The sequence below is a fragment of the Corapipo altera genome, unplaced genomic scaffold, assembly GCF_003945725.1.
Source record: "Corapipo altera isolate COAL_440 unplaced genomic scaffold, ASM394572v1 55, whole genome shotgun sequence".
NCBI classification, from domain to species: Eukaryota; Metazoa; Chordata; class Aves; order Passeriformes; family Pipridae; genus Corapipo; species Corapipo altera.
Window position 1 is genome coordinate 2,834,336 of NW_020884882.1, and position 12,066 is coordinate 2,846,401.

A 12,066-nucleotide genomic window follows, 5' to 3' on the forward strand; every position below is an offset into this window, starting at 1 on the left:
ACGTAAAAACAGTAATATTTTGTGTATACACTGGGCTGCTTTTTACTCACAAGTATGAGGGCCCAGTGTCAGAGATTTCCCTCCCCTCCTCCAGTGTTCAGCGTTTTAAAGATCACAGGAAAAGTGCTTTCTTGCATTTCTGCCAAGTGAACTTAAATACCTTTTGGGTTTCATCCTACACTATTTTAGACTGCCTGTAGTCCTGGCATGTTTTTTAATCCCTAAATCAGCCTTCAATCCCCTGATGGGCCCTCTAACCCATCATCTTGCACTTTTTGACAAGTACTTTGACAAGTTAACTCTCTCAAGAGCAAAGAGCTATCTTTAACTAGTAATCAGTATGTTCAATACCAAGTGTTCAAGACCTGCTTGTTCTTTCTCAGAAATAACATTTAAACCCACAGACAAACCCTCCCACACAGATTTTTCCATCCCACCACCACGGTCTCAGCCACAGGAGATCACCAATGTTTACTATTCCATGCTTGTCACATACCTCAAAAACACACAATGAAATTCAGGGCCAGACAATAATCAGAAACAGTATTTCTTCACAAGAGTAATGAGTAGTTATTTAGTTAATCAAAAAACAGCTCTATCCCCAAATTCTTACTAAGTAAACACATGCTGTGATGATCACCATTGACGGCTGGTACTGTTCAAGCATCGCTCAGTGACTCCAAGAAAGAACTGTTTGTTAATGTTGGGATTAGTTGTTTGTAACTGTGGGTGAAAAGCATGTTCTAGCAACGAGGCACAGAAGGGCCCAGACTTGTTGATGGGAGGAGAATACTGCAGAAATTGGACTGTGTAGGTGAATGTTGGGTGGGGGAAAAGGAGTAGGATCTGAACGGAGTTTACCTATAGACTGCAGCATAATGGGGGAGGGAAGAGAGACAGATTATTCACCAAAACAGAGTTGTTGTGCCAAGCACTCCTTTAGGCATCACCTTAGATAAACCCTGGCTAATAGCACAGTCTCTCAGAGTTGGCTCACGCAGCACTCCAAGACACTGCAGCATAAAGGAACATAAAGGAAGAGTTCCAGCCTAAGTTGGAAGTCAGTGTGAGGGAACTGATAGAGATAAGCTGAGAAAAAGATGATGGAAGATTTATCAAAATACTACTAAAAAGCAGAGGCTTTGAACTAGTCACATTTTTATTCTACGAAACTCTTGCAAAACATTCCCAATTCTTCCAGTCAGAGGTACCTTTGTCATTCCAAAATTAAAGAGCAAACCATACCTGAGTCAGAACATCCAGCTGTCCCATAATATGCTCCAGGGTATTCGCAAGACTGGCCTCCACCTCTTGCTGCTCGCGGTTCCTACCAGAATCCTGAGTTTTTGTTTTCTTATGATGAATACCACTATCCATTTCTGACTGCTAGAAAAATAAACAGACATAATCTGCTATTGCGATGCAAACAACTGGAGAAGGATTTCTGTTTCATGGAGGGTAAACAGTAAAGGACAGTTTATGCTAGGACAGTCTATGCTATTAAAAACAGGCAAAGGAGAAAAGGAATTGTTCTTGCCACAGCTGGAAAAGGAAAAGCTTCTGCTGACTTGTCTGCCTGTCCCAGGTGGAGGGAGGTTTTATTGTTTTCGGGGCATTTTTTTGTGTGTGCTTGTGTTTGTTTTCAAACCTTGACGAGGAAAGGTAAACCTTAGATAACAATCCTGAAGCAATCCTGCAAGGTTCAAGCTTTATGTGTGCAAAGAGCTCTGGCGTGCTCATGTGGTCCACAGGCACAGACCACAGGTAAATGAAGACTTATTGGAGGTACATGGGAAGCACTACATCCAAATTACAAGAATTAAGTAAGATACCCCGAGAGAAGTTCAATTATTTTCACTCCAATAGTAAAGTTAAAGCCTCTCTCCATGTTTGGTGCTTTCAAAGACACTGTACTGCAGTTAAGTGCAGCAGAAGCAAGATGTATCCGATATGCATTGGAACAGTTTTGATTTAGTAATTTTAATTTTGTTTATATCTTGAACTGGTTTTCCTTCTCAATGAGAATAAGAACAAGTTTACTTTGAAGTTTCAATTTCAACTGCTTTAGTTATGCAAGCTTGAATATTTCATTCAGAATAAATTAAGTTTGAAAAACACAAATAGATCGCTACTAAAGAACTTATTCTTCTTTCCTTTTCTTTCAGAATGGTACCTTTCTTCTACAACAAACACTATTTGCATTGTTTATCTGCATTACCACCAGAAGTAGTTCAGAGAAGTTTAACTAAAGGAGGCAGCCAACTGGTTAAGCAACTGCAGACTTCAGTTTCTCAATTTACACTTACAGACAAGATTTGAATCTAAAGCCAAGATCACAGCACTCGAAATGTAGTTCTCCATGGTCTGATGCCTGGTGCAGCTCCATCCCGTGCACTTATTACTCACATGAAGTTCACAAATCAGCAAAGACAGCAAGGAATTCTGACAGATTGGAAGATGGTCTCTAAAAGTTCTCCCACATCTACTTTTCCAAAGCAAGAAATAAAGAGTTGCTTCCATCTCTCCTCTCACATGCAATACCAGGAATGCATTTCTCATCAGTGCTGTACTGATCTACCTGCTCACCTCTGTATTTGACACAGGTATTTGCAGGTGGGCAACTAAACTGCAACAAGACCTTAGACCAGTTCACATAACTTTAAACCCCAAACTGTTCAGTACATTATGAATATCTATATACGTATATATATATATATACGTGCATACCTAAAAATTATATATATATTTTTAAAAAAATAAATATACATGAAACAGTTGTGTTGCTGGAAGCCACCGATTTAGGGCACAGAAAGGGTCCCAAGGCTGAGGTTCAGCCCAACATTCAGGCAAAATATGCAGAAAGTAGTGTAAAGAGTAGAAACGTGATTATCTAGGGAAGCTGGAGACTGGAGGGGGCAAGGAAGAGAAAAGGAAAAGAGGCCACAGCAGGAGTAGCTTTGCCAGGAGGATGCCTTGCTGCTGGTAAGGGCAGACCGCTCTTCCAGACCTTGCAACCAAACCATCCTCAAACAGCCAAGCATCACAAGGCCAGTTTTGCATAAGGAGCAGGAAAGGAAGGGAAAGCTTTAATGGATACATCTAACAGCTGCTCCTCAGGGATCCCTGTTGCTCCACCACAGGCTTGGGATGCAGCTGGGTATCAGGTGGTACCAGCCACACCAGCCTCTGCTAATTTGCTTCCTCCCACTTGCTTGAATAATTTGGATTATCTACAGGCCCTTGGCCAACACAGCCCACACTCCAGGTCACACTGAACAGCCTCAGCATGGGAGCCACACTCCAACCACTCCTGTGCTGCAGGTAGCCCAAGACCCACATGTTGCTCGCCTGTGCATTGATTCAATCAACTAAAATATGTTCTTGCAGAGATGAGATAAAGCCAGCCTTACAAACCTGCTACTTGTTGCTTATATTTAAAAGTAAAAACAAGCAAAGCCCACAAACCCCTGCTTTTCAATGGGTAACTAGCATCAAAAAACATTTTCTTGCTATTTTAAGGCTGAAGGCCTATTTTGATGATGTAACTTCAGGCCAGTCAATCATGGCACAGCAGAAATTTGAGTGAGCTAACACTGCATACAACCTGCACTTAAAAACCCCAAATGATGATGAGCTATCCACTTGAAAACCCATTAGAACAAGCTGACTCACAGAAGCAGAAGAATGACTGTACGGACAGATCTTCTCCCTCCATCTTTATAGCACATGTCAGACAGCTTTTCATAAAAAGCTTCTGGGTTGAACTCAAGAGTTGATATTCTCCTTGCTACACTCCACAGAGTTTAAGAGTCTGGCATATTTGCAAGGGCAGTGCTGCAGAGATGTTCCTACACTGATGTTTTAGGGGTCAGGTGGTCCCTCACCATGTCAAGTTGCAGCCAGGGGCAGAGCTGTCAGATGCCACATTGCTCAGCTCACAGGCTTTGTGCCACCTCCACAAAAAGCCAAGCAAGCCACCTCCAGCAAGGCCATGTGGGCTCCTGAAGGTACTCACTGGTGGCAGCACCCCCAAGAACAGAAGTGTATCTACAATTAAAACCAGAGGTGAAAATATGGCTGTCCCATTTCAAACATCACTTCTTGAAAGGTTCCTTATTGCCCATCATCATCATCATCCAGACAACCATAGCTACAGCCTTCAGCACTGAGGTTCTGAGTTAATGCATCTGTCTCAACCAGGGACACAGTCAGCCAGTAAATAAACTGTGTCAGTGTGTCACTGCAGTGACTTCCACAGGGGAGGCTTTCAACTGACCAAGGGCTTTGAATATTCAGCTCTAGGAACAAGCACACCCTGCCTAACCCACACCCCCCCCCTCGACACAGCAGGTACAAAAGCCAAGTATCCAACACCCACACCTCCAGAAGAACTTTGAGTCACTGCCCACAAACAGGCAGAGAAACTGAAGTGTTAAACTTCACAGTTTAACAAAAGAGGGGAAAGTTTGGAAACTTTCCTTTAGCAGCCAGACTACAACCTGTACCTACTAGTACCTAAAGGCACTCGAAAGGAAGTGTGCACCCAGCTGAGGAAGAATCAAATTGCCCCCAGATAAAAACATTTTCAAATTTTGTAAAAGCAGATTAAATCAGCTCCTGTCCCTAAGAATGAAGAAGAAAACCCTTACAGACCAAACTACTGCCACCCTTCTCCTAATGGCAATCTGTATGATGTGCTGAGCCAGCCATCGGTGATTTAAATTCTAACAGATTCAGAAAAACATTGCAAAAATAGAGAATTGTGTCAGTCTCAGTACCAAGGAACATCATGACTACAGGGAGAGATGCCTGTGCTCTCATCTGACTCACCTGCAAGGTAAAGTGCCAGTTGAATGCTGGGGACAGGCACCAGAAACAATGACACTGCTGCAGAGGTTTAATTTATTTTAGTCAGAGTTCAAGTGCGCAATTCATTTGGCACAACCAAACAAATGTATTTGCCATTAAATATCTTATTACAACATCTGCATATTAAGCCCTGGGAGTAGAGCAAGGAGCAGCTGAACATTAAAGGAAGAATAGATGAGCAGTTTCTGAATACAATACAGCTCTCAGTGACAAAGGGAAAACAGAAGTGATTTATTTATAGCAACCACTTAAAGACAGCACAGTGCAACTACTTGGGGGAAGGGGAAAATTAATCAGCCTTCATTCCAGAGGTCTCTTACTGAGCCTCTTACAAAAATTGTTCTGGCTAAACAGCATTCTGGCCAGGAATTACAGTGCTGATGGGGGGGGCAGGGGGAAAGTTTTAACTACACAACACATGTGCATCTGTAGTGAACTGGTTGGGACAACTAAAAAAATGCCATTTTGCTTTTTAAATTGTGATAGTTAGAAGATATATTGATACAATAACCTCCTCCCTGAATTTTACACCTACTAATAAAGTGTAGGATTCTTACAACTCAATCCAGAGGAAATACTTTTCCATTCTCCTCACCTTTTTCCACTGGAAGGGAAGAACCAAGTGATGCAAGGGGGGTAGGTTCAGCTCTACCTTTAAGTCTCTTTAAATCAATTTTCACACTGCTTTGGGGGTTTTGTCTTTGTGCTTTTTAAGGGAATATGATGTAGTCTAGACCTAATTTTCAAGTATTTAGAAAGACAGCATTCCCTTTAACCAACACATACATCCAATGTATTCAATTCAATACAGACATTCAATGTATTAAAACTCACTAAGTGCAATTAAATTCACTATCTTAGCTGAAAAAATTCTCCTAAAAGCAGAAAAATCCCAAAGGTGGTGTACACTGTTCATTTGGACCCCAATCCTACTAATCCAAAAGAAGACAGAAATACCATTAAAAGTCTTCTATTTCAAGGAGTCATTTTCACCACAGGTAAAGTGATATTTTAAATGTGTTCTCCAAGAGCAACAGTGACATCCAGTGGAAGCATTTTAGCTTCAAGGTAAGCTCCACAGGAAGGTCAGATGGAGTACACACACCGTGCTAGACTGCAGGGCTCATGAAAAGCTGAGAGGCAGCCTCAGTCCTCCCTGCTACCTACAAAATATCATGGACTGAACACAGCTCTCTGAGCACAAGCTCATTCCCCTACCCTGGAAAAGCATCCCCTCCTCAAGGCAGCACTGATATTTCTGGAGAGATCACATTCTTCAAGACTTGCACATTACTCCGCACCTACTGTCCAAACCAGCAGAAGGTAACAACCAGAAATAGGATACAAGTTAAATTAGCTCTGTGAAACAATTTATGAGATCATTCACATCTTATTTCAGGATTCAAGTTGCAATAACAAAGGGAACTGGGGAGGGAGAGAGAGAGGAAAAAAGAGAAGGGATGTGAAAAGAACATCACTTCCCTTTTATTTTTGCTTCAGACCAGAGGCCAGAAATTATTTACACAGAACCCTCCTCCCTATTGGTGCTACTAAGAATACCAAGTTAAGCCACTAAAATTTGGCACCTCTACCATAACAGCCATGTTTTGCCATAAACTCATAAATACAAAGCTTCTGATAACCTCAAGAAGAACTAGAGGTAATAGGTACATCTCAAATCTCTCTAAATTCCAAGGCACTCTTGTGCCAACGGCTAAGTGATCCACTGGCAGAGGCAGCTGGATGAAGCAGGTTTGTGTACTTTAAGGGAAGCAGCATCACAGCATTGATCTCTGCTGACCAAAACGCCCAGAAGAATCAGGGGAAACAGCTAATGGCAAGCTAAGGTACTCAAACATGCACAAAACCTGCTTGTCCATACAGAGAAGGCGAAACTTGCACTGCAGAAATACCAGCATCCTATCTCCACAAGTGATACTGCTGGGTAGCATCCAGCCCTCACCCTGCTCCTGCCTGCCAGCAGGGGAAAGCTGTTCCCCTCCCATGTTTCAGTGACCTTGCTCTGTGGTTCACTGTCAGCCCAGTTAACTTACCTCCACAGTCTGAAAGTGTCACCTTTAAATCAGGACAGACATTAGTACCGTGGTTTTGGAGGTAACTTCAGGTAACAAGCACCTCTGCAGGCTGCCAAACACATCTGAGCTACCTGTCCATGCTTCCCAGTCAGTTCACACTGAACATCACTGCATGTACCATGGCACCAGCTGGCTGTGAGCCAGTCAAGATGAGGCTTGTTGTTTTTCGTGCTGTGATCTCTGTTTTATACAAAAAGTAGAAGGATTTCCAAGGAGAAGTAGCACTGGAAGGAACAGGAGCTGCAGTTCCTGATAAGCTCTGGCAGAGAGGATCACCACAACCCAAAAACTGTAAGGAACGTAACTCTTAACAAAGCTTGGGCTTCCAAATGATTAGTAATTAATGCAATACTACAGTAATTAACAGCCTTACTAAAAAAACCAGTGATAACGGGAACTAATCTTCAATAGTCAGCTCCTTTCCAATTTGAGTTACGTTTTAAACGGCTAAAAAGCCCTCTACAAACATTGAGGAAACACAGGAAAGTTTTGCATGTATTACATTGCCAAAAGCACAAATGGCATTGCTGTGATGAGTGAAAACAGGGAACAGTGATGCCAATCATGGCAAGCCCAGTGAAAGAGAGCATGGACAGGTAAAACTTGATGACTATCAACTGTTAAAAAAATTTGAAAAATAAAGCAGGTTTGTATTTCTCAAGAAGAAAAAGCTAAGGACAGCCTTCAACATTTTAGATTTGTATTTTCCCACTCTGCTTAGGCATTTTACCTCCCTTAACCGATTTTCCCCTCCCCTCAGTCCTAGTGTTTTCTTAGGAGATAAGAAGAGGTCTTCCAGAACTCAATATGGAATCATTAAGCTTTGTTGTACAGGTGATGTTCAACTATCTATTCTAACACTGTTCCTGGAAAATAACAGCACCAAAAATCTCAAATGAACAGTTTTGTGTGGAAACAAGGCACTAGAGGAACAAAAAGATAAATATGAAAACTATTCGTAAGAAATTTCACCAAGAATTGAACTACTGCTCCCCCATCCTATTTTCTTGGGGAAAAACTCCCAAGAAAAAGCAGCCAAACACCAAAATAAAGTGTTTATCCAGCTACAGGTTCTCTTATAACAAAAGCATCAGTCTCCAAGGCAAGAAGCAAAACACACACAGTGATCTCCTGAAACAAGGAAAACAGCTTCCAGATGATTCCCTTAATCAGAATAATTTGCCTTTTTCCAGTGAAATAGGAATGAATATACTGTGTAACATACCTATCATGTGGACACCTACATTTGTTACTTATGTATAAAAATGCATGCTATGTACATATACACATGTAATCATGTGCAGACACATACTATAACACACTCATTTGTTATTACTCTTGCTTGAGTTTGGATTTTAGCAGAAAAGTTTGAGATCTTAGAAACTTTTCTGTACAGTTTGAGCTATCCTCATCCATCTCAAAGCTGACACAGAATAGCAGCCTAGAAAAAAATATAAATCTTGCCTCTGTCTCTTCTCTTTGAATTATGACTCAAGCATTAAAACAAGTCACAAACAGAAGCAACCTAAGTGGGAGAATTTACATTAATTAGCCTGAGATGCTGAACTTAAAAGGCAATTTTTATTCTGACCAATAATGACTTGTCAGGACTCGCCTTATTGTTCCAGAGTCTAAGAACAAATCTATTCACTGTAAGATGACAGAAATTAAAAGCTGATCCTCTTATTTCTGCAAGAAATCTTGTCAAACCAGAACACAAGGGAAAACAGTTGTAGCAGCACAGCTGCTCCCATCCACTACCAGGCAAAGCTGCTGCAGGTTGTTGAGGTCATTCAGAGCTCCTTGGAAAGCCAAGCTGAGGGTGCCTATGCCCTGCCTTTTCCTCTCTCTCATGTTCTTCATCAAGCCACTTGTCCTGTCACTACAGACCCTTGTGAAAAGTCCCTCTCCGGCTTTCTTACAGACCCTTTAGGTACTGGAAGGCTGTTCCAAGATCTCCCCAGATCCTTCTCTTCTCCAGGCTGAACAATCCCAAAGGAAAGGTGCTCCAGCCCTCTGATCCATCATTGTGGCCTCCTCTGGACTTGCTTCAACAGATCCACTGTTCTTCTTCCCCAGAGTTGGACGAAGCACTACAGGTGGGGTCTCACCTGAGCAGAGTAGAAGGACAGAATCCCCTCCCTTGCCCTGCTCCTCACTCTGCTTTTGATGCAGTCCAGACATGTTGGGCTTTCTGGGCTGCAAGTGCACATGCCAGGCCATGTCAACCAGCATCCTCAAGTCTTCCTCTGCTCCTGTTTAATCTCTGTCTTCTTGCAAAACAATTACAAGGTCACGTCTTGCAACAGTAAGTGGGATTCCTTCAGTGAAAGGATGGGTAACCATCCACAACCACCCTGCTTGAGAGGACATGGGGAAAGCTCCTGAGCATCCTGTGATCAATCATAGCAAGACTCCTGCTCATCCCTATGAAGCTTCTGCTTGGACAGCTAAGCAGAGTAGAGACCAGTAGAAACATCTTGAGCACTCATTACACTGCTGTTCTGATAAGCAAATAATCTACCTACCTATTCCAGGAGGAAGACAACCATGCACCAGATTAAAGCTTCCTGGAGTGGGAACGCTCAGGAAAGTAAGGTGACAGCAGATCAGGAAAAATAGTGATTTGCAGACCACATGTATGCTGAAAGGTTGGAGCCATGCTGTTGAATACAGGATTCCTCCCTTACAATGCTTAAAAATAAATAAATAGAAAGGGGTGGAGGAGGTGCAAATGACAACACACATTCACATCCAATTGCAAAGAGCTGCAGCTCATGGAATGAAACTGATTCCCAGGATGGAATTTCACAGCAATTAAAAAAGAAAAAAAAAAAAGTACAAAAGGATTCATAAGTATTAACGGATGCCAAAATTAGACATAGTTACCAATTTGGAAGCCAAAAGGTCAAAAAAAAGAGGCACATCTGGCCTGTGAGTAATTCAGGAGGAATTTGTTTACACAAGGACAGTGGCTGACAGAGTGAACTGCTGCAGTCAGCACGGAGACCACGGGCTGAGCACAGCAGGCACCCGAGGTCACCAAACAAAAGGAACCAGCAGAGGAGAGAGGTGGAGTCAGCTCTGGACACTCAGTTATAGGACTCAGACAACTTTATAATCAGATCACGTTTTTTGGAATTAGTCTCCAACACTATTCAACAGGACTAAAATACCATTGAAGAAATAAGTACAGTCCAATGCCTGGAGAAAGTTCTAAACCCAGCAGAGTAAAAAGAGGTCTAAATGTCTGTCTTAACTGAAAGACACATTTGAAGAGTCACAAGCTACTTACTTGTTTCAAAGTCCTTTCTGCTGAAGTGCTGCTCTTCCCAAGCTTCCCTTTGGGAAGGTCTGCTATGCTTACAAACCTGGTATGTCCACAGTTGAGTGCCACTGAACTTCATAGCAGCTACAGATATTTAAAACATCTGTGCTCCTGAATTTCAGAAGAGCAGAAAGACTTCTTGGCAAGAGAGTGTCAAAGGACAGCTCTGCAGCTCTGCCCATGTCTCCCACACAGCCCTACCAAAGGATTGCCTGTTTTTGAGTCTGCCTGCACATCCACTCATGTGAGCAGGTCTCAGAGTCCTATCAGGAGCTGTAAACTAAGCTACATAAGTTCTCTGGTTGCAGAATGTACAACTGCAGCGGAAGGAGAAACACTTCCCCATCACCTGTAAGCTTATGTTCTGCTGTACCAGGTACCTCTCTCGACAGGATACTGTTAGTTGAGATAACAGACCACCCACAATCCTTGCAGCCTGTACATGTCACTCCTTTTGGACATGTGAAGCCCCTACTCCTCCTGTTCGAGACAGCTTTGCTTCTGAGGTACTCCAACACAAACAAGTTTTAAGGTATTTTTTTTTAGAAAGCTATATGCAGAGGCTGAGGCCAAAAAAAAGAGGCACATCAGCCTCCTCCTTTGCAAAATAATATTTTGCACAGAGTTACAACATGCCTCCACAAACAAACACAAGTTTGTGTTTAAACTTGAGCAAAGAATCTCTACATCAATGAATATTTCCTATTTTCCATAATATTGCATGGAAAAACTGTTTACCCACTTAACTTATACGATGGTTTTATTCATAAGTTTCAGAGTACAAGTTTAGATGAACACACAAGCACTTTCTAACTGTCCATGTGACATCAAACTTTCAGCATTTGCTCGTGACACTTGACCATACACAGCCTTCCTGGAACTGGTCAACAATAGCAGCAAATGTGTTGTGTAATGAAATAAGTGTTCTTGCACACTCACATCAGCTCTAACTGCACATATAAAGCTTTCCTTGTATTTGTAAAAAAAAATAAGCCACCACCAAACCCCCAAAATACAACACATTATCTGCCCTCCCTGGAAAAAATAAATTGTATGATGAATGTTTTCAAAACATTTCAGAACAGTGAACAGGTCCTTTGATCTGATCCTACACAAGTCCTCACACAGACAGACCCAAATGCTCACAGTTACTGACCCCAGACAGGCATAAGATCCCATATTTTTGAGAATACATGCAAAATCCACACCTCTCATTCTGACTTTCCTCACCACTCAATACTGCAGCATTAAGTATGAATTTACTGTTACCCTTTAGATTCTAGATCAAAGCAAGCACGCTCACGGGATCAAGACACAGGATTGCAAGATGTGATTTCTTCCCATCAGCTTCACACCACACACATCAGGAGAGCTTGCCCTGAACCTTGGTTTTCAAGGTGATTATGCAATACTTAATAGCAACAATTGTTAGCTTATCATTTAAGAGTAAGCATTCATTGCAGAGGCACTACTTCTGATCTAACATTTACAGTCTCACATCTATGCTAACATGTTTATAATTCACTTCTGACAGCTTTAGTGTTCTATCACACTCTCATGTCTTTGCTTTTACACCACAGTCATGACTGCAAATCCTGCTCACTGTGACCTTCTCTTTCATTTCCATTATTCCTTGCATGGATCAGTTTTACTTTCAAAGGAAGCTGCATCTCCCAAGCCTCATATATTTACAGCAAACAGAAGCAGGTGGGCAGAGCAACTTTGAAGTTTACATCTGTTCTTACAAACACATCCAATACCCTGATTCACACT

The 12,066-nt window shown here is 42.0% G+C and overlaps 1 protein-coding gene across 5 annotated transcripts in view; it reads right to left on the bottom strand.

The window, feature by feature from the left end:
* POC1A (POC1 centriolar protein A) overlaps positions 1-12,066 on the bottom strand; it is a 57,625-nt gene that overhangs the window by 10,386 nt on the left and 35,173 nt on the right. For 3 of the 5 annotated variants that reach the window (XM_027640059.1, XM_027640062.1, XM_027640061.1), the window contains one exon: positions 1,246-1,386. In XM_027640059.1, coding sequence (XP_027495860.1) covers positions 1,246-1,386 — 141 coding nt within the window. The remainder of the gene's footprint in view (positions 1-1,245; positions 1,387-12,066) is intronic. The other 2 variants (XM_027640063.1, XM_027640060.1) reach the window with 1 other exon arrangement.